Source organism: Anarhichas minor, unplaced genomic scaffold (assembly GCF_050575085.1).
Source record: "Anarhichas minor isolate MPS153535 unplaced genomic scaffold, ASM5057508v1 ptg000021l, whole genome shotgun sequence".
Classification (NCBI taxonomy): domain Eukaryota; kingdom Metazoa; phylum Chordata; class Actinopteri; order Perciformes; family Anarhichadidae; genus Anarhichas; species Anarhichas minor.
This window is the reverse complement of record NW_027466467.1, coordinates 2,626,286-2,649,072: the sequence shown is the minus strand read 5'-3', so window position 1 is coordinate 2,649,072 and position 22,787 is coordinate 2,626,286. Positions and strand designations below refer to the sequence as shown.

Here is a 22,787-nt window from a genome sequence, read left to right as displayed (position 1 = left end):
TCCACCAAAGTAGTTCCTGGTAGTTTTAGTCCCGAGACTAAACGGTTACTTCAGTCCGTTGTCTGTGTTTCCACAGAGGGGCTAAAGACACGAGGAGATTAACCAAAGTCGTCCGCTGACGTATGAAAAAAGCAACATGACATGGGACGGCGGCGGCTAACTGCTGACTCTGCTAAACGTGATTATCTTCTTGTCTGCTGACTGCCAACAGCAGGCCGTTAGTCTGAAGCATGCCAATGATCAAAGCTTATGAACGAGCACGAGTTTGTCCAGTTAGTCTGACGGAAAAGAGAAGTTCAGGATAACAATATGAATACGTTATTGCATGAGGCCGAATGTGTTAAACAATAAAAGAACATAACTGAGGAACATTGGTGACGGTTTGGAGGCTTTAACCGTATTATAAAAATGGTTTACCGAGTAAATCTGACTCCACGTGGGGAAGGAGTACAACCACAGAAGTAGTTTCACGAGTATCGACGCGTGTTTTTGTGGTATTTTGAGAGTGTGTGCAGTACTTCAGACAACAAGCCAAACAGCATTACAAGCTGTCCAATAAGAGACATCCGAGTAAACCAACAAACATTGTCTCACTGTTTGGTCTGTAAAACATCAAAGAGTGAAAAATGAACATCAGAGTTTCCCGGAACCTTTAAACCGCTGCGTGTGTTCAGCTAAAGATATTCAGTTTCTATCACGTCAGACTGAGAAAAGTGTTCACGTCAGAGAAGCTGGAAAACATTCAACATAACAAGCTTATTGATTAACAACAACTCAGAAACATAAGGACCCTCTAAATGTGTCTATTGAAGAACTGTGACCAAGAACTGCGAGCTGAAAAAGTACATGCAACACTAACAGCAAGTACAACAGTAAATGTATTAAAAACTATTACAAAAACATGTAGAAATACATCTCACGGAACCTTTACAGACTTTAAATGAAGTACTTTGTGGGCAGAAGTATACTACGAGCTGACAATTAGCTCATCACAAGTGACTAATTCATCTTCATGTATTTAATTATCTTTTGTTTACCAGCGTTCTTCTGGCATGACTCAACTGGACTGCAGTTCGTTGTTGCTTATCAAATACATGCACGGATGCCACATGTTTGTGAAAAGACAGTAAACTCGATCGTGTGTAGTCTCTTTTTATGCCTTTTTGAATGCTGAATGACTCATGAACACATCTCTGGTAAAGAAGAAAGTGGTGCTTTTGTGCGATTCTTTGAGGGGAAACTTCACAGATCTGTCGATTAAATCCACTAAATCGCTTAGTCGACAAAAAAAGAAAAATTGCATGAGTGAGCTTTGCTTTGTTGGAGGAAACCCCAACAACTCCACAAGCACCAGAGCCTCTTCCTGCCCATCTTTGGTACCAAAAAAAGATGTGTTCAGGGCCGAAGTAAGGGGCTGCTAACGATGAACATCTGAGAGCAGTGAGACAGGCAGATAGACAGGCAGACAGACAGACAGGCAGCAAAGGGCAGCCTGCTTCACAAACATCAAAGAGCACACAGCTGGTAGAATCCCTCTCAGATGGTCCACTTCCAGCTCTAACCTCTGCTCATTCATTACCCAATCAACATCAGCAGCAGTCACATCCACTCATTCTAAATACAGACAATAATAACCTGTATTTTTTTACGAGTATCTCAAGCTTACTCATTCATTTCTGGGACTCTTTATTCTAAAATTACACATAGTTTTATCATTATAATACCATTGTCTTCTGAGCACTTTGTGACTCAAACCTGCGCGAGAAGGTTGTGACAGCCATCGTAAAAAAGGAAGAAATGCAAACATGGCTTTTATATTTTTTAAGGAAGTAAAAATGTTAAAGTGAAGCAATGCAGGGATAAAAATGTCTCCATTCAGAATGAATGGAACAGCCATAAACCTACTCATTAAACTCAAGTAAACAATGTTTGTAATTTAAAAACTGCTAGGTGTTGCCTTCATGGGTGGAAGTAAAGTAAGTATGTGTATTTTACAAGAGAACAAAAGGAGAAATAAAAAGTTACATTGTGAAAGAAAGATGATGAAATAGCACAGAATAAAATAAAAAGAGAAATATTAAGAGAAAACAGACCAACTCCAAAATATAAAATGCAAAGGAAAGAACTAGATGTTACAAATGTAAAACGTGAATTAAATTATATTTACCTTCATGTCGTTCATGATGAGTTGGAAGAGCCCTCCCAAGGCGCTGCATTCCTTCTCTATACCCGCATCCATTTTTTCCACGAGCTTGGAAAAAACTTCCCCAAAACTTTTTTTACCTCCAAAAAAAAAAAAAAAAACTTCCAGCCAAAGTTTTTAAATACTCCAAAAAGTAAGAATCAATAGAGCCTTTCTTTTATTGAATTACGGGAGGAGGGGGTTATAACACCCTGAGGGTAAAGTCCACCTTTAAAAAAAACAACATGGAAAAACCTCCAGGAGTTAAATCCAGGTCGAGAGAAACCTTAACTTAACGTCAGGCTTTCAGCCAGCTACCACAGCCGGACAACTTGACAAACAACGTCCGAAAAAACACCACATCATGCCCGAACCATACAGCACCCTGTCTGGAAAAACGTCCGCCCGTTTGTTTGTATTTTAAGTTTTAGCCCCGGCTAAAAAAAAAGGAAAAACAAAAAGGAAAAACACAGCTAACCACAGCTAGCTAACTTGGCTAGCTAGGATAGCGTCAACTCCGCTAGCAACCTGTGTGTGCACGCGCGCGCGCGTGTGTGTGTGATTCCAAAACACGTATTTGGCCCACAAAAATAAAAATCGATACGGCTCGTGTCTGAATTAAATCCACCACAAAAAGTCGTTGTTTCCTGCCGCGTATCCGAGAGAATTCACGTTGTTTTTCTTGCGTAGTTTTCTTCTTCTTCTTCTTTTAACGACGAGAGGAGCAGCCGTTTGCCTCCAGTTACTCCAACGGGAGTCCTGACTGTGGAGTGAATGAGAGCGTATCGCTGTTAGCACAATTAGCCACAGTGGCGCTAACACACATCCGGAACCGGAGTTTCACAATAAATGCGATAAGAAATATGTGGCTCCGTTCATACAGGTTGAGCAGAGATGGAAGAAGTACGTCTCAGATGTTTACTTAAATGAAGTTAGCAATACAACAGTGTATGTATATATATATAATATTTTACGTAGTGTTGGTTGTTTGTTTGTTTGGTTTGGTTAAATCTTTGCACTATTGTTTTTAGTTCATTGTAAATATTGTGAGTTTTTATATTTAATATTTTTACTCTGTTATTTTTATTGTATATATTTAGCATTTTTATATATTTAGTATTTTTACTCCGTTATTTTTTATTGCTTTGTACCATAAATGCTGCTGTAGCGAAAAAATGTCGCCTTGCGGTATTAATAAAGTAACTATCTATATCTATATAGTCGTATATCATGCATATTCATGTTATGTTCTCTGTAATATTGTAAAATGGTAATATTATATAGGTGAAGGCTTCATATAAGCCCAGTTGGCTTTTTACCTCTTCCTGCACTGTGATATTATTTATCTCTGTTATGTTTGTTTATTTTTATTTTATATATTTGAAACTATTCTCTCAATTTTATTGTCATTGTTGTTGTGTTTTATATACTTTTGTATATATTTTTATATGTATATGTAGAAGTTAGATGTTTATGCTTACCTTTGTTACGTTGTCCTTGTTTTTTGTTTATTTGTGTATTTTTGTGTATGTACATGGAGAGCAACGGAAAAAACTGAGTCAAATTTCTACGTTGGCATTTATATTGTGTATGTAGTGATGACAAGTTGTGGAATTTAGGTTGGAGGAGTTGTGTTTATATTTTGTGATGTTTATTATTTTATGTTTTGTTTAAGACATTTTAAAAACCTGTTAATGATTAACTTTACTAAATATATTTTTATTTTGTGTTTCTGTAGCTGTTTTTAACTGCAAATGTAACAAATCTTACTTTTCATAAACTGAACTAATCAATGCCTTTATTTTGAAGGCCTACTAGTTTCCGGTTGGCGCTGAGTTCGCTTCGCTTGATGCTGCTCTGCGTGTCTCTGGATGGAGGAGGTTCGTTGTGGAACGAGGACGCGGCGGTCCGGCGGGGCGGAGTTAAGGTTTAACAAACTTTACACTTTTAGCTGGAGGTGACACACACACACATACTGTATATGTATTTATAATGTATAATGTATATGTATATATAATGTATAGTGTATATGTATATAAAATGTATATATACAGTATATATATACATGTTGGTTCCAAACATCTGGCCTGTGGACCGTTACAGGCCCACTGAACATTTGCTATAAAGCCCAAAAAATATATATATAATCTTACAAAAAAAAAAGAAGAAGAATATTTACTTAACTTTGCAGCCTTGGTTGGTGTTCAGGTCTGGAGGGCTTGTTTTCAGGACAGTTTTTATACCTTTTTTAAACAGACAGTTAGCCGTGTGTGAAGGTGAGGAAGTAGGTGGTGTTTAAACTTCCTCTCAATGTCTCGTTTTCATTATTCACACAACTGTGAGTCACTTTTTGGAGGAGAGATGGTGAAAAGTCTGCACAGTTTTTCTCGTTCTGTTTGACAGTATTTCACCGTCATTAGAAACAGTTTTAAACATTCGTTCCTTCAGACGTTGGACGATACGTCGTGTAAACTAGTCTGTTTTCAAGCAAACCCCAGACTGTAGTCGGACTTTAGTCAGACGAACACACGAGGGAACTAAGAGGCTCCTTTGGGGGCCCCTCAGCCAACATGGGCTCCTAACTGTAAATGTGCTAATTGTTGGTATTTCTTGACGATTTAAAGAGACTTGAGATTTGTTGTAGATGTCCTCGCACATTATTTAGGCTGAAAGAAAAACCTCCCTGGAAATTATGACAATTGTCAAATTTTATGTAAACTAAAGCAACATTTTGTGGTTTGGGGGTGCTATGACAGAGTAAGGGAGTTCCATCTCTCAGTCTTACATCCTTATGTTATTTGTACTTTTTACATCGAACGTTCTATGTGAGTTAAATTGTGAGATTTATTTATTTTACAGCATTACAACTTTTGTCTTTAACTGTTAAAAGCACCAACAGAATCCAGTGGAAGTGACAGGAAACCACTGTTCATTGACCCAATAATAATGTTATATATATATAAGAAGGCCATTATATTTAAATATACATTGTAACTGACTTCTACTTCATCAAACACATCAGCTCATATTTATGACTCTATTTTGTAGCAACCGGCTGATAATAAAAACAGAGTCACGGTGTATCGAGCTCATTCACCCGGCAACAAGCTGAGTCACAGCACCGGCAGCCTTCCTTTCTGACTACCATGGCAACAAGCATGCCACAGTGGTGTGTGTGTGTGTGTGTGTGTGTGTGTGTGTGTGTGTGTGCGTGTGTGTGTGTGTGTGTTTTGCTGAATCACGCGACCGCCGTATCTACCCACCAAACACCAGGCTGGTTTCCAGGCAGCAAATGATAACAGCAGTAAAATGTAATAAATACAATTCATCCTATTTGTTCTATTTTTAAACAGCGGCCTGGTTCACTCAGTGGGTTGACTACATGCTGCAGTAATATTATATAATTATTATATAATTCATATTTAAAAACACACGCAAGACTTGCAGATCAAAGTGTTTCATATCACAAAGAAAACGCTCAAAACCAGTTAAACCAGTAAAAATCATGTTAATGAATTAATGTCATTCATCCCTCTGTGGTGGAAAGTAACTAAGTACATTTACTCAAGTACTGTTCTGTGATTATTCCAGCCTCCTTTTTACTCCGCTACATTTATTGACAGCCGTATAGTTACTAGTTACTCTGCAGATTCAAATCAATAATACAAAGCATAGTTATTTAATCATGTATTATATGGAGTATTATATGTAATAAAGGGGCCTCTAAATATTTGTAATACTAATTATTTTACACCTTTACTTTTTCAAATGCAGGACTCTTACTTGTAACAGAGTATTTCTACTTTTACTAAAAGTACTTCTTCCACTATGAACGGGCCAGGATTCACCTTCTTCACTCATTTGGAACGTTTTAGTATCTGTCAGTGAGGAGTCGCCCCCTGCTGGTCAGTGGAGAGAACTCAAGATGAAGTCACTTCAGCATCAAATCCACTTTTCAGACTCAGCACATGAGAAGTATGAGCGTTAGCTAACCCGGCGTCCTTTTTCACATCATTTAAACCAGTGATTCTCAACTGGTGGGTCGCGACCCAAAAGTGGGTCGCGGACCCGTTTTCAGTGGGTCGCGGGCCTTTGCCTGACAAAAAAAATAAAAAAAATGTTGTGATTTTATTTTGAAGGGCATTTTTTAATGCAGCGGAATTATTCCAGCATCCCACAGCTCTTATTTAGCTCTGAGGATCGAGGATGGAGGAGGGAGGAGGGATCTCTGAGGAGCCATGAGCGAGGACCCACGAGAACAGACTTACAGGAAGTGTTTTAACGGCCGACACGCCCCCTCATTGTTCATCAGTCATGTGATTGGACGCTGCAGCCGATCGGACTGATGAGATTTTTTTCAACATGTAAACAGTGAAGACAGATCGCAGATTAAACTCAAGCTTTATATTTGATTCGTTTTCTGATTCAACATCTGGTTTAAATAAATGTTCATTGTAGACTGAACAAAAGGACCACAAACAACTTTCTTCATTTATTAGAAAGATTTGTGTTTTCATGATCTGAACTTTTATTATGGAAACAATTAAAGTCAGAGAGAGCTGGAGAGACGAAACACTTTTTACATAATTTATTATCATTTCATTCAGTCACGTGAGGCTGTTCATTCGTGATTGTCAGGTTTGAGGAGTTTTATCATTTAAGAGAAACAATAATCATATTCTGGGTTATTTAATATCGACGTCACAATCTGAATTTCAAAATGTACAGACGCAAATAATTCATAAATAAGACGATCGCATTCCGCCGGTAGAAATGGATCCTGTGCTTATGAACAGAACACAGGACACAGTTTGTTAACATACTACAGAGAGAAACACCTCTACAGTGGTGATTACTGTGTCTATTAGTTATTAGTATTATTAGTTACTAGTATTAAGTACAGTGATCATGTGAACAGACACAAATTTATCAAAAGTCTCTCCAGCTGTTAAAGCCGACTGACAGCTGATCCAGCTGTGATCAGCTGATCCTCCGTCATCAGAAACAGACGTCGCTTCACGTGACGCAACTGAGGAAAGGACGTCTCATGACTCTTAAAACATATTTCCTCGTTCCTCTCTCCTCGCATGGTTTCCTCCATGCATTCCTGGTGCGAGGGACTAAGACGCAAGGAAAGGACCCAAGTGAGGGAAACGGGGATGCAATTAAGAGACTTGGGATGTACCCCAATGCGTTGTGAATCACATCACGTGATGCAGCTCAGCCAATCAAATATGGGCATTCTGACAAGTTTCCTGACTTGAGTGAGATGTACACACACACGTGACACATGGGGGAGAGAAGACGATATAGAGAGCAGAGCAGGACTATTTAAGTGTGAGCTGTGAAAGTCAAATCATAGGACGATTTCCAAAAGAGAAAAATGTCCAGAGAGACCAGAGTCATTAGACTCTGACTGGACAGACTCATATAAGTGAATTCTTCCAACACTAATTTCTCTTTTTAGAAGATGAGAAAAATACAATATTGTGGCTTTTTCACTTCACCCTGAATGAACTGAATTTAAAGCTGCAGGGCAATTCAGTGAAAATAATTTCGCTAAAATGAATTTCGTAATGTAATTAATTTTTTAATCCAGCTGTTATTTTACTTGAAATGAGAAGAACATTTATTGATGTATTTCTATGTATTATTGATAATCCATCCAGTTCAATTTGAAAACTGAGAATAATAATTGTTAAAATATAATTGATGTGTACTTTCTTTATTTGATTTGGCAGTTGTTTACTACACAGAGACGTTACTACTACTAGACTTCTTGATTATAGATATACCCAAATTATATATATATATATATGTGCTTATGAACAGAACACAGGACACATATATATATATATATAATTATAATTATATAATTATATAATTATATATAGGGTCGTGGGTCGCGGCTTGTCATTAAGGGGTGATGGTGGGTCCCGCAGCCAGACCAGTTGAGAACCACTGATTTAAACAACCTGTTGACAAATCTGGTATTAAAAACAATGTGGTGGTAGTTTGAACTGAAGGAGAAATGGAATATTCATAAATAGTTTCACAGTAAGAAGATGCTTTGACTGGTTTCCCCCCGAATTACAGAAAAAGTGTTTCTACATTGATTCTACATCCGAATAACTACAAATTCTCATTTGGTGAGTCGCTGACATTTTTTAAATTTATTTAATCGTATGAGTGAAATTGATCCAGGAAAACCATATCGTGAGACTGAAAAGCAAATATGTCTGTTATTGTTCACATTGGTTTCTTTTATTTTGTTTTGTGGGTTTATTGTGGATGTTGGTTAACCTCGTATCCTAGCGTTTTCCTGGGCATCACGATTGGGTTACTGGAATAGAAGGGGTCAGTGTTTGGCGTTGCATGTCGACATGAGTGTTTGACAGTGTAGACGTGAAGGACTGAAGCCCTTTGACCTAAGAAATGTTAGAGTCCGTAAGGATACATGTTATCTAGAGGAGGACTGGTGCAAGGATGAGTGTTTAGTGTTGTATGTTGCATGTTGTAGACCTTGGAGAGGGGTAGACGTTGTAAGCATTGGATTCCTTGGACCTAAGACTGGAATACTAGGGGTGAGCGTTTGGTGTCTGCCTTGGAGGTTGAATATCTTGGGGTTAGGCAGTAAGCGCTGGGTTCCCTTGACCTAAGAAGACGCCAGAGTCCGCAAGGATAAAGGTGGGCTAAGAGAAGGCTTAGACTGGGAGTCTAGAGCAATGGCTTTTATTCAGATTGTGCCAAAAACGAATCTAGAAACTCACTGTGACGACTACAAATAATGTTTGGTTCTTCTTCGTGTTATGTGATGTTAATAAATGAAGATACACAATGTTGTAGTTTCCTTAGCTATCACAACTGACCAAGTGTTGAATTTCAATAGATATCTGCTTTTGCATTCAAGTTTTCTTGAGACCTAAATTAAATGCTTGCTGGGAACATAATATGTTTTCCTGTTTTCTTTTGTACTATATAAATTACGATTTACTAGCTTTGGTTAAACAGGACAAAATGGCTGACATATTATTGTTTAGTAAGATTTTACTCTGTAGCAGCCTTTTATGAAGTGTGCTGCTGCTTCACACAGCGTCTCTGTACAAAGCAGTTTTTTTTTTCTTCAAATTGAAGTTGACTGATAGGATGAATGTTTGTATATTGCTATAAGCCAAACAACAATGTTTTGACCGTGTTCTTATTAGCTAGTAAATTACTTTGTTTTACGTTTTGTTGACAGCACACAGTCTATAGTTCCATATTTACGAAGTTTTGTATGAAACATTAAATGCGTTGAAATCACGTCTTCGTGTAGACCACTTATCACCGGCCAGCGTAATATGATTTTGGAGAAATACGTTTAAAGTAACCGGTGAAAATAGGTCTAAGACACTCAGACCCCATTTCAACGCGTTTTCAACCAGAAATCAACGTTGAAATCCGGGTTAGCGACGTTGTGCTAATAATAATATATCATCATTTTAGAGGCTTAGGCCTACTAAGAAACCACATCCACATTTATCTTTATTAAGCACAATATAAATATAAACAATGTTCTTTATATAAAACCATAATCTCCTTTTCCTTCTTTAAATGTCGTTTTCAAAGCCACACAGGAGCCGGTTTCAGGAGATCTGCCATATTTTCAACGTCGAGATCTGTAAATAAAACAAGTATTAAAAAACAGTTTTGAACCTCTTTGGAGAAATACGTTTAAAGTAACCAAAATCGCGTCTCTTTCAACCTACAACTGAACAAACCATCAATATTTTAAAACAAATTGGTGTTTTATGACACGTTGATATTGTAACCGTAATTTAGCCGGTTGAAAAGACGGTGAAAATAGGTCTAAGATGTTCAGACCCCATTTCAACGCGTTTTCAACCAGAAATCAACCTTGAAATCCTTTTCACCGGAGACCATAGACGTCTTTTAAACGTGTTTTCAACGGAACGATGCTGACCTGGATATTACACAGTATATTGTTTATATTGTCTGTATATTGCCATAAGCCAAACAACAATGTTTTGACCGTGTTCTTATTAGACATTAATTTGTTTTACTCACGTCCTCCACATTTAAACTGTGTACAGCCCCACTCGCTGTCCATCATGTATTTTACATGTGAAATGTCCTAAATACTCTATTTTATAAGGTTGGGCTACAGGGACAGTCCACAAAGAAAGTGTCTCCAACATTAACTAACACACATGTCTATGTTTAGCTACTGTTCGTAAAATGCTAACGCTACATGCTAACACTACAAGCTAGCAGCCTCGCCCGCATGGTGAGCATAACATGATATTAGTGGTATGTAGGATGTAGGGGTGCAACGGATCACAAACCTCACGGTTCGGTTCAGATCACGGTTCTTGAGTCACGGTTCGGATCAACAAAGAAAAGGGGAGGAGACAAATATAACTTTGCTTTCCATTTATTAATTAAAGAACTTCAAGAACACTTAAAGAAAAGAACTTTGGTCTATAGTCTTACATAAAAACAAAAAATATTGAAGATGTCCAATTTGAAACAAAATGAAATAAAAAATATAACATTCAAAAATACTCAATTCTGTTAAGTTTAAGTGCAACATGAGGTAAGTTGATATCCTCGTCCTTTGATCAATACTGAAAGAAAGAAACAGCCAGTGAGCTAGCTTCTACTGTTTCAACTGAACTGAACTGCTAGGCAACAACTTGGGTCTATGTTTACTTCCTGTCAGGTTATGTCATTCAAATACACAATAATGTTTACCATTACCATTATTTTCAAAAAGATGAGAATATCTACATTGTCTGGGGAGAGGGTAGACCTTTCTGTAGTGATATTACTATTGGGCCGGTCTAGCTTCCACTCTGATACTTCTGTCAGCACCTGCCCCAGGTCTGTGTCTGTGTGACTCTCACAGAGGGGGCGTGTCTGCAGCACCGGACTATGAATCTCCACTCCGCCGTGGTGAAAGCGGTCACAGTCTTTTCCTTCTCATAGAGGCCTGGAACAGCTTCATACTGAAGTGGGTGCGTGAGTGGATTTCGTAGCGTGGCTCAAGCATTTTAACCAGATTTTGAAATCCTTTGTTTTCCACAACGGAGTGTCGCCCGTCGCTGACAGACGGGATGGTGGCTCTTCATATGTGTGGACATGCCGATGTATTGCCGTTATCGTATGTCTTTCTCTTTAAATAACGCCTACATACCGTAACGGTTTTGTCCACCACCCTTATCCGTCATTATAAATTACAGGGAAGACAAAATGCAAGTTCCTCCGCTCGCCATGACTTTCGCCGTTAAATGCTTTTAAGCTGCTCCGTTCACGTGAACACACTACTGCTTTATATCTGTTCACTGACACTCTGCATTAATATTCGGGGACTTGTTACTTGAAAAGGAACAGCAGCAGTAAAACTTTATTACACACTATGATGATTACACTGTAAAACAAAAAGAAAAAAAATACTCGATTGATCCGCGGTTCACGAGTGATCCGAACCGTGAGGGGTGATCCGAACCGTGAGGGGTGATCCGAACCGTGAGGGGTGATCCGAACGGATCACGGATCGATCCGTAATCCGTTACACCACTAGTGGTATGGTAATAATATTTTGGTTTGAAATATTGGAATAAAGTAGGTCAAGTACTTACAGAGTATGTCGTTAGCGTGAAGCCTCGTTTATTCCGTCAGCTCGTTCACTTCGCTCATCAACTCAGTAAGAGCTAGCTAGCTCAAACCTGCCGTCTTTCCATCCATCGTCTAACTTAGAAAAATGCAGAGTCCGTGCGCATGCGTGTTCCAGCAGTAAACACAGAGTCGTATTTTACGTGAATATACAGACAGAATGTGCTCTGCTCTCATTACGATGTCCTGGGAGCTTCTTGTTGACAGCACACAGTCTATAGTTCCATATTTACGAAGTTTTGTATGAAACATTAAATGCGTTGAAATCACGTCTTCGTGTAGACCACTTATCACCGGCCAGCGTAATATGATTTTGCAGAAATACGTTTAAAGTAACCAAAATCGCGTCTCTTTCAACCTACAACTGAACAAACCATCAATATTTTAAAACAAATTGGTGTTTTGTGACACGTTGATATTGTAACCGTAATTTAGCCGGTTGAAAAGACGGTGAAAATAGGTCTAAGATGTTCAGACCCCATTTCAACGCGTTTTCAACCAGAAATCAACGTTGAAATCCGGGTTAGTGCTCACTGGGGTTGATTAAACGTTCACGCTTAGACCAGATTTCAACGTGATTTGCAATACTACAATTTTCCGTCCTCTACATTGTTTTAATAATAATATATCATCATTTTAGAGGCTTACTAATAAATCACATTTACATTTATCAGTTGAAAGCCAGTATTGGAAATCACGTTGAAATCTGGTCTAAACGTGAACGTTGAATCAACGTCTTCAAATAGTCAGCGAAAAAACTTTCACTTTTCAACGTGTTTTTAATGTCAAAATGCTCTCAGATCAATATGTAGCAACTAAATACTTAATCATAGTAACACATCATCAGTTTCCACTTACAGGACAAAAGACCAAGTGACACAGGCAACAGTTCATTTGTATTTATTAAGCACAATATAAATATAAACAATGTTCTTTATATAAAACCATAATCTCTTTTTCCTTCTTTAAAAGTCGTTTTCAAAGCCACACAGGAGCCGGTTTCAGGAGATCTGCCATATTTTCAAGCTGGACATATTAAAAAACATATTCACTGTTAGACCAGTTTTGAACGTCTCTTCACCAGAGACCATAGACGTATTTTAAATGTGTTTTCAACGCGTTATTATCGCGTTAACGCATTCATTAATTAACGCCGACAATTATTTTATAGCGCGTTAACGCATTTTTTTCCTAATGATTGACCAACACACTAGTAGTACGACTTCTCTAAAAACACTTTAGGTTTAACACTTTGTATACAGTTATACATTAGAAAATCACATGTTTCTCTCCGTTTTTCAGCTTGTCGTACAACTAGATGCCGTTTTAACTTCTTTTGCGCAGAAAACACCAACTATGGATGAAAATTGAGAAATTGAAAAACGCACCTGGTGTGTAAAAACGTTGGGGAGACGCATAAAACCGAACCTCGAAGCGCCTCCCTTCTGGTCTCTTTCTTGTTAAGATCTGTGTGGACCAGGATATCTTTGACAAAAGATACACACAAAAGACGACTACATTTACAGAGATAAAAGTTCCTCATACTCACAATATCACAGTTATGCTTAATTTTTAACAGTGTGATCTGTGAAAAAGACAGTTGAGTGTATTACTATGGGATCAGAATAGTGGAAGTCAAATATCACACAGATAACTAATGACTAAACAAACCCTGACGTCTGTTCCCCAGTTGTCCCTGGCACCTCGTAGAGTCCCACAAATACCTCATGTGGCACAAGTTCTTTGTCCACATACCTTAGGTTTATTTAGGATTATTATAATTTTATTTATTTTTATTTTTTGTGTGGCTCAAGGTGGGGGCCAGTCCCCATGGCCCTCTATTGGCCAGCCGCCACTGGCCCAAAGAGTAAATACAGTTTGATAAGAAAAGCGGACCTATTTTGAAAACTTCAGATTTGTCCTTTAACATCATGAAAGCAACACAATAGAGTGGATCCGAATGAATAAAAGAGGACAAATGGGGAGAAACTATTATTTCCAATGGTTTTTATTTGTAAATGTTCCCCTTTTTGTGAACATAAAATAAATTAGATATACTGTGTTACTATTGATCGAGAATCCATAGAGTGTTTCCTCGTTGCCACTCTTCAGCAGCTGGCACATCTCATCGGCAGCTTGGAGCTGCTGAGACTCGTCACCTGTGGCCTGCAGGCCCTGCAGTAACTGCTGAGCGTTGGAGCCTGTGGACAGTGGGGCAGAACGCCTTCGCTCTTTGACTGGTGGCCGGGTCTGAAAAAAAGAGCCTTGATGAGAAAACCCTAACTAATGTTCCCCACAAACCATGATAACAACCTCTTACTTTGAATTGGATGTATAATGGGGGGGGGGTGGGGAAAAGGGCAGAGGGATGGCAGGCGAGGCTCCAATAAAAACAGACTGGGTGTTAATATTTTTCATTTAGCACGTCGGGGTCTATAGTTCCCAGTCTGTGGATCCATTTCCTCTCCGCTGCTTGCCGCTGTGCCGTGCTCTACTGCCTGCTGCTCTCCAGGCCCACACTTTGGAGACTGTGTGAGCCATGGAGTTTATAATGTGCATATATTAAAAAAAAGTCAATGTTCACCAGGTCATGGGAGCTGATGGACGCCTCGTGCCGGAGCATCCACTTATAAAAGGGCAATCCCAGAGGCAGGTCCAGCTAGGAGAAGGAGCGCGAGGAGAGTGGTTTAGAAAGTCAGTTCAAATGAAAACGTGCATGAAAATACAATGTTTTAAATGTTGAAAGATATATTAGGACCAATATTTGAAATAACAACAGTGTATTTGACTGCCAGCAGACACCTTGATGATGCCTGAAAGCTCTGACTGCAACAGATCTAAATAAGATTCATTTACTGCTGGATTTAAAGAACAGAAAATAGAGCTGCTTACCAATCTTAAGTCCATGATGGCTTTGGCCATCAGCATTCCTACGAAGCGGAACTTCATTTTGATTTTGTCTCCTCGTGTGGTTGTCCTTCCGAAGGGAACAGGAAACAGTCCTTTGGAGTTGAACATGTACCCTGTTCCCTCTTGGTCTTCTGTTGGGGCAGAGACACAAGTATGGTCAGAATAAAATCACTATATACACACACTTATAAATGTGTATATAACTGTTCAATTTAACACAAAAAATTGTACCTTCTCACTGTGGAGATGTGCTTTGAGTCCAGTGTCCAGGAAATCTGATGTTTGGAGCTCAGGGTTTGACTCCATTATGAACTGCTTCGCTCTGTAGCGATCGAAGGCAGTTACATATAAAAACATCTGTCGGGTGTGAAAGGGGAAGAAGAACGGACTGTAGAGAGAGAGAGAGAGAATGTTTGTTAGAACCAAATCATTTTAGCCAAAAATCAACACCAATATTAACTCTGTAGCCAAGATACAACACAGGCGACGGATACAATTCTAACTCCTGCTTTTGGTCTGAAGTATGAAACATTTACCAGGTCTTTCCGAGCTCAATGAGCCAAGTCGGGATGTTCCCCGTCATGACGACCAGCGGGTCTTGCAGCTGATGGTTAGCTTTGGCGGTCAGCTTACGGTTGATGAACTCACTGGTAGGCATGATTTCCTTACAGACAGCATTTGCAAAACAACCAGAAATATTACATATCTTCATGTTACTTCCACAAACGCACAACAAAGTGACTACAAGTCACTGCCTTCCTCGTGTGATTCTTCAGGACAGAGACTTACGTCGTACAAGTAGAACCAGTATCATAAACATAAAGGTGCTATGTTTACACTACACTGACTGTGGGTTGTCTAGTTGTCATCCTATACCCAGAAGTACTGTAAGCATTTCTGCGTTGAAAACACGTTTAAAATACGTTGACGTTGAAAACACGCTGACGTTGAAAACACGTTTAAAATACGCTGACGTTGAAAACACGCTGACGTTGAAAACACGGCTAAAACACGCTGACGTTGAAAACACAGTTAAAAGTGGTTCAAAAGTGAAATTTTTTCGCCGTCTATTTGAAGACGTTGATTAAACGTTCACGTTTATTCCAGATTTCAACGGGATTTGCAATATTGGCTTTCAACTGATGAATGTGGATGTGGTTTCTTAGTAAACCTGATTTTAATATTTTACTGATCACTTTTAACGCACGTCTGGGTCTGGCCCCAAGATATAAAGCAGAAATGTTGATCTCAAATGAGCTGGCTGGACTGGACGCCTTAGATCCTCAGGTGGGGCCCACCTGGCTTTGGAACAACCTGCCTGAGTATATAAGGCTTGCAGAATCAGTAATCTCCTTTAAATCACTTCTTAAAAAAAAGTCAATGTTCACCAGGTCATGGGAGCTGATGGACGCCTCGTGCCGGAGCATCCACTTATAAAAGGGCAATCCCAGAGGCAGGTCCAGCTAGGAGAAGGAGCGCGAGGAGAGTGGTTTAGAAAGTCAGTTCAAATGAAAACGTGCATGAAAATACAATGTTTTAAATGTTGAAAGATATATTAGGACCAATATTTGAAATAACAACAGTGTATTTGACTGCCAGCAGACACCTTGATGATGCCTGAAAGCTCTGACTGCAACAGATCTAAATAAGATTCATTTACTGCTGGATTTAAAGAACAGAAAATAGAGCTGCTTACCAATCTTAAGTCCATGATGGCTTTGGCCATCAGCATTCCTACGAAGCGGAACTTCATTTTGATTTTGTCTCCTCGTGTGGTTGTCCTTCCGAAGGGAACAGGAAACAGTCCTTTGGAGTTGAACATGTACCCTGTTCCCTCTTGGTCTTCTGTTGGGGCAGAGACACAAGTATGGTCAGAATAAAATCACTATATACACACACTTATAAATGTGTATATAACTGTTCAATTTAACACAAAACATTGTACCTTCTCACTGTGGAGATGTGCTTTGAGTCCAGTGTCCAGGAAATCTGATGTTTGGAGCTCAGGGTTTGACTCCATTATGAACTGCTTCGCTCTGTAGCGATCGAAGGCAGTTACATATAAAAACATCTGTCGGGTGTGAAAGGGGAAGAAGAACGGACTGTAGAGAGAGAGAGAGAGAATGTTTGTTAGAACCAAATCATTTTAGCCAAAAATCAACACCAATATTAACTCTGTAGCCAAGATACAACACAGGCGACGGATACAATTCTAACTCCTCCTTTTGGTCTGAAGTATGAAACATTTACCAGGTCTTTCCGAGCTCAATGAGCCAAGTCGGGATGTTCCCCGTCATGACGACCAGCGGGTCTTGCAGCTGATGGTTAGCTTTGGCGGTCAGCTTACGGTTGATGAACTCACTGGTAGGCATGATTTCCTTACAGACAGCATTCTGCAAAACAACCAGAAATATTACATATCTTCATGTTACTTCCACAAACGCACAACAAAGTGACTACAAGTCACTGCCTTCCTCGTGTGATTCTTCCGGACAGAGACTTACGTCGTACAAGTAGAACCAGTATCTACTGATGGTGTGCAGGACCCTCAGCAGCAGGTTGACCTCTAAAGAATGGTCATCAAAGGTTATGGTCTCTGGACGCTCCAACGTGAGGTATGTCTCTAAGGGGTTGACGACACTGGGACACATCCATCTGGAAGAGACAGGAATTAACAGGAGTAAAGATTCAGACAAACGATCAGAAGCTGTGTGATCAAAACATGTGCTTCCTTCACTACGAGATATTTAGGGTCCCACCATGCCACAGCTCATCCTGCATCTTGGCGTTGCGAGGCGAGGTTTTGGTGTGAGCACTCTGTGCTTGACTGCTCCTTCCAGCCACAGCGTCTTTGCTAGGAAGTAAGAAGGGACGTTATGTCTCTGAGCGCTTTGACGAGCATGTGACTCTCGGTATGAACATGTCAAGGAGGAAATGCACTGAGGCCAATAAGCATTTGCAATTCCAACTGTTGGCGAGTATATGTGTTAATCACCTACTGTGTAGTCCCCACTGCACTGTAGAGTGTATATCAAAATAAATTGAAATAAATCTGCATGGCGAGGCACCACTAGTGTAAATGATGAGATACATTGTTTATATTTCTCTGACCCTTCAAGGACTGGCTAATGACATTCAGAAAACAAATCCTTGCTCTTCTGTTTTAAAAGTGGCGGTGAAGGTTAAGAAAGTTGGAAGATGCAAAACAGACACATTTAGAGGCAGAAGACATCTTCAAAGATGCATTTAAAAACACTTTTTAACCCTAACCCCCCCCCCCCCCCCCTCCTCTATTACCTGCAGCGTGTGTCTTCACATCAGCGGACAGACAGACAGGATCAGTGAGGCCACAGGGCTGTCAGCCAGTTTAATGTTAAATATTGAATAGTACTACAGTATGTAGTTTGTTATTGTAATGTTTAGACTTGACATACTTAATGAGATATATTATGCAGGTTATACAGACATATTTTTGATGTTTCCTTTTTCTCACAGATGTCATAGAAACTCTACGTTTCCTTTTGTGTGGTGCATCAAAGAGGTCCTGCAAGGAACATATTAACCTGGTACCCCGGAGGAGCTTTTTGAACTCACTCTTTTCAGTATGTTAAGGGTTAAGATCATGCAGGGCAATACGGCAAAAATATAGCAATTTGCATGATGGTTAAACTGAATTAGATAAAATGTCGTAGCCTTCTCAAACCGCTCTTCTTCTTCTTCCAGCGAGCTGATGCCCTGCCTGCCCAGAGAGGGCATCTTTGCAGTGGATTTGATGCTGAAGACGACGGATGGAGCGATCTGGCAATGGAGGGATGACCTTGGATTGTGGCAAAATTACAACTGCTTTGTTAGCCGTAGCATTGAGGTATGAGTGCATCACCCACATTCTGTATTAATAATATGAAATCATAATAACTGGAGATATAAATAGTGATATGTTGTATTTTAATCATCATCAGTATTTTTGGTCAGTCATTCTGGACCTCGTCACATTACAAGTTAATTATCTGATTGATGAATAATGGATTTAATCAATTAAAATGTTGCATCACACTACTTGACAACATCCAGTCTTATTTACAGTGCGTCATCCTCTCTCAATACATTTACACACACAAATATTTGGGGCTTCCCCGTATGGAAAACTGATGTTGGGTGGTGATTATCTTGCCCTGCAGACAGCACACCAGAACGGGGAGGATGAGATCAGCTTGTCAAACCGGGACTGTGTGAGCAATTTCAACCTGAAGTCTATGCAGCAGATTAATGTAGACACAGGAAAAGCACTTGGTATCCAGAGGAAACCCTATCCTGTTTTGATCACACAGCTTCTGATCGTTTGTCTGAATCTTTACTCCTGTTGATTCCTGTCTCTTCCAGATGGATGTGTCCCAGTGTCGTCAACCCCTTAGAGACATACCTCACGTTGGAGCGTCCAGAGACCATAACCTTTGATGACCATTCTTTAGAGGTCAACCTGCTGCTGAGGGTCCTGCACACCATCAGTAGATACTGGTTCTACTGACTTTCTAAACCACTCTCCTCGCGCTCCTTCTCCTAGCTGGACCTGCCTCTGGGATTGCCCTTTTATAAGTGGATGCTCCGGCACGAGGCGTCCATCAGCTCCCATGACCTGGTGAACATTGACTTTTTTTTAAGAAGTGATTTAAAGGAGATTACTGATTCTGCAAGCCTTATATACTCAGGCAGGTTGTTCCAAAGCCAGGTGGGCCCCACCTGAGGATCTAAGGCGTCCAGTCCAGCCAGCTCATTTGAGATCAACATTTCTGCTTTATATCTTGGGGCCAGACCCAGACGTGCGTTAAAAGTGATCAGTAAAATATTAAAATCAGGTTTACTAAGAAACCACATCCACATTCATCAGTTGAAAGCCAATATTGCAAATCCCGTTGAAATTTGGAATAAACGTGAACGTTTAATCAACGTCTTCAAATAGACGGCGAAAAAATTTCACTTTTGAACCACTTTTAACTGTGTTTTCAACGTCAGCGTGTTTTAGCCGTGTTTTCAACGTCAGCGTGTTTTCAACGTCAGCGTATTTTAAACGTGTTTTCAACGTCAGCGTGTTTTCAACGTCAACGTATTTTAAACGTGTTTTCAACGCAGAAATGCTTACAGTACTTCTGGGTATAGGATGACAACTAGACAACCCACAGTCAGTGTAGTGTAAACATAGCACCTTTATGTTTATGATACTGGTTCTACTTGTACGACGTAAGTCTCTGTCCTGAAAAATCACACGAGGAAGGCAGTGACTTGTAGTCACTTTGTTGTGCGTTTGTGGAAGTAACATGAAGATATGTAATATTTCTGGTTGTTTTGCAAATGCTGTCTGTAAGGAAATCATGCCTACCAGTGAGTTCATCAACCGTAAGCTGACCGCCAAAGCTAACCATCAGCTGCAAGACCCGCTGGTCGTCATGACGGGGAACATCCCGACTTGGCTCATTGAGCTCGGAAAGACCTGGTAAATGTTTCATACTTCAGACCAAAAGCAGGAGTTAGAATTGTATCCGTCGCCTGTGTTGTATCTTGGCTACAGAGTTAATATTGGTGTTGATTTTTGGCTAAAATGATTTGGTTCTAACAAACATTCTCTCTCTCTCTCTCTACAGTCCGTTCTTCTTCCCCTTTCACACCCGACAGATGTTTTTATATGTAACTGCCTTCGATCGCTACAGAGCGAAGCAGTTCATAATGGAGTCAAACCCTGAGCTCCAAACATCAGATTTCCTGGACACTGGACTCAAAGCACATCTCCACAGTGAGAAGGTACAATGTTTTGTGTTAAATTGAACAGTTATATACACATTTATAAGTGTGTGTATATAGTGATTTTATTCTGACCATACTTGTGTCTCTGCCCCAACAGAAGACCAAGAGGGAACAGGGTACATGTTCAACTCCAAAGGACTGTTTCCTGTTCCCTTCGGAAGGACAACCACACGAGGAGACAAAATCAAAATGAAGTTCCGCTTCGTAGGAATGCTGATGGCCAAAGCCATCATGGACTTAAGATTGGTAAGCAGCTCTATTTTCTGTTCTTTAAATCCAGCAGTAAATGAATCTTATTTAGATCTGTTGCAGTCAGAGCTTTCAGGCATCATCAAGGTGTCTGCTGGCAGTCAAATACACTGTTGTTATTTCAAATATTGGTCCTAATATATCTTTCAACATTTAAAACATTGTATTTTCATGCACGTTTTCATTTGAACTGACTTTCTAAACCACTCTCCTCGCGCTCCTTCTCCTAGCTGGACCTGCCTCTGGGATTGCCCTTTTATAAGTGGATGCTCCGGCACGAGGCGTCCATCAGCTCCCATGACCTGGTGAACATTGACTTTTTTTTAATATATGCACATTATAAACTCCATGGCTCACACAGTCTCCAAAGTGTGGGCCTGGAGAACAGCAGGCAGTAGAGCACGGCACAGCGGCAAGCAGCGGAGAGGAAATGGATCCACAGACTGGGAACTATAGACCCCGACGTGCTAAATGAAAAATATTAACACCCAGTCTGTTTTTATTGGAGCCTCGCCTGCCATCCCTCTGCCCTTTTCCCCACCCCCCCCATTATACATCCAATTCAAAGTAAGAGGTTGTTATCATGGTTTGTGGGGAACATTAGTTAGGGTTTTCTCATCAAGGCTCTTTTTTTCAGACCCGGCCACCAGTCAAAGAGCGAAGGCGTTCTGCCCCACTGTCCACAGGCTCCAACGCTCAGCAGTTACTGCAGGGCCTGCAGGCCACAGGTGACGAGTCTCAGCAGCTCCAAGCTGCCGATGAGATGTGCCAGCTGCTGAAGAGTGGCAACGAGGAAACACTCTATGGATTCTCGATCAATAGTAACACAGTATATCTAATTTATTTTATGTTCACAAAAAGGGGAACATTTACAAATAAAAACCATTGGAAATAATAGTTTCTCCCCATTTGTCCTCTTTTATTCATTCGGATCCACTCTATTGTGTTGCTTTCATGATGTTAAAGGACAAATCTGAAGTTTTCAAAATAGGTCCGCTTTTCTTATCAAACTGTATTTACTCTTTGGGCCAGTGGCGGCTGGCCAATAGAGGGCCATGGGGACTGGCCCCCACCTTGAGCCACACAAAAAATAAAAATAAATAAAATTATAATAATCCTAAATAAACCTAAGGTATGTGGACAAAGAACTTGTGCCACATGAGGTATTTGTGGGACTCTACGAGGTGCCAGGGACAACTGGGGAACAGACGTCAGGGTTTGTTTAGTCATTAGTTATCTGTGTGATATTTGACTTCCACTATTCTGATCCCATAGTAATACACTCAACTGTCTTTTTCACAGATCACACTGTTAAAAATTAAGCATAACTGTGATATTGTGAGTATGAGGAACTTTTATCTCTGTAAATGTAGTCGTCTTTTGTGTGTATCTTTTGTCAAAGATATCCTGGTCCACACAGATCTTAACAAGAAAGAGACCAGAAGGGAGGCGCTTCGAGGTTCGGTTTTATGCGTCTCCCCAACGTTTTTACACACCAGGTGCGTTTTTCAATTTCTCAATTTTCATCCATAGTTGGTGTTTTCTGCGCAAAAGAAGTTAAAACGGCATCTAGTTGTACGACAAGCTGAAAAACGGAGAGAAACATGTGATTTTCTAATGTATAACTGTATACAAAGTGTTAAACCTAAAGTGTTTTTAGAGAAGTCGTACTACTAGTGTGTTGGTCAATCATTAGGAAAAAAATGCGTTAACGCGCTATAAAATAATTGTCGGCGTTAATTAATGAATGCGTTAACGCGATAATAACGCGTTGAAAACACATTTAAAATACGTCTATGGTCTCTGGTGAAGAGACGTTCAAAACTGGTCTAACAGTGAATATGTTTTTTAATATGTCCAGCTTGAAAATATGGCAGATCTCCTGAAACCGGCTCCTGTGTGGCTTTGAAAACGACTTTTAAAGAAGGAAAAAGAGATTATGGTTTTATATAAAGAACATTGTTTATATTTATAT

The 22,787-nt window shown here is 39.8% G+C and overlaps 3 protein-coding genes across 10 annotated transcripts in view; 1 reads left to right on the top strand and 2 right to left on the bottom strand.

Annotated features, from left to right (window-relative positions):
• mtss1 (MTSS I-BAR domain containing 1) overlaps positions 1-2,945 on the bottom strand; it is a 44,639-nt gene extending 41,694 nt beyond the window's left edge. For all 3 annotated transcript variants that reach the window (XM_076095575.1, XM_076095576.1, XM_076095577.1), the window contains exon 1: positions 2,168-2,945. In XM_076095575.1, the coding sequence (XP_075951690.1) occupies positions 2,168-2,239 (72 nt within the window). In that variant the 5' untranslated portion in view covers positions 2,240-2,945. The remainder of the gene's footprint in view (positions 1-2,167) is intronic.
• A 1,113-nt stretch (positions 2,946-4,058) lies between these two features.
• LOC142954525 (E3 ubiquitin-protein ligase TRIP12-like) lies at positions 4,059-21,709 on the top strand. Of its 6 annotated transcripts, none has more exons than XM_076095586.1 (11): positions 4,070-4,109; positions 18,263-18,369; positions 18,491-18,632; positions 18,946-18,996; positions 19,148-19,238; positions 19,329-19,403; positions 20,128-20,255; positions 20,404-20,560; positions 20,661-20,809; positions 21,043-21,117; positions 21,450-21,709. In XM_076095586.1, the coding sequence occupies exons 3-9, from the start codon at positions 18,556-18,558 to the stop codon at positions 20,754-20,756; spliced, it is 675 nt and encodes a 224-aa protein (XP_075951701.1). In that variant the 5' UTR covers positions 4,070-4,109; positions 18,263-18,369; positions 18,491-18,555; the 3' UTR covers positions 20,757-20,809; positions 21,043-21,117; positions 21,450-21,709. The 6 variants fall into 6 exon arrangements, with proteins under 6 accessions (XP_075951703.1, XP_075951701.1, XP_075951702.1 ...); XM_076095585.1 differs by lacking the exon at positions 4,070-4,109 and adding an exon at positions 17,343-17,628; XM_076095588.1 differs by lacking the exon at positions 18,263-18,369 and having other exon boundaries at positions 4,059-4,139.
• LOC142954527 (E3 ubiquitin-protein ligase TRIP12-like) lies at positions 13,848-21,129 on the bottom strand. The gene is made up of 11 exons (XM_076095593.1): positions 17,527-21,129; positions 17,272-17,422; positions 17,018-17,160; positions 16,713-16,869; positions 16,464-16,612; positions 16,156-16,230; positions 15,304-15,431; positions 14,999-15,155; positions 14,750-14,898; positions 14,442-14,516; positions 13,848-14,107 (listed from the first exon to the last, which is right to left on the bottom strand). The coding sequence occupies exons 5-9, from the start codon at positions 16,587-16,589 to the stop codon at positions 14,803-14,805; spliced, it is 582 nt and encodes a 193-aa protein (XP_075951708.1). The 5' UTR covers positions 16,590-16,612; positions 16,713-16,869; positions 17,018-17,160; positions 17,272-17,422; positions 17,527-21,129; the 3' UTR covers positions 13,848-14,107; positions 14,442-14,516; positions 14,750-14,802.
• Positions 21,710-22,787: the final 1,078 nt, after the last annotated feature.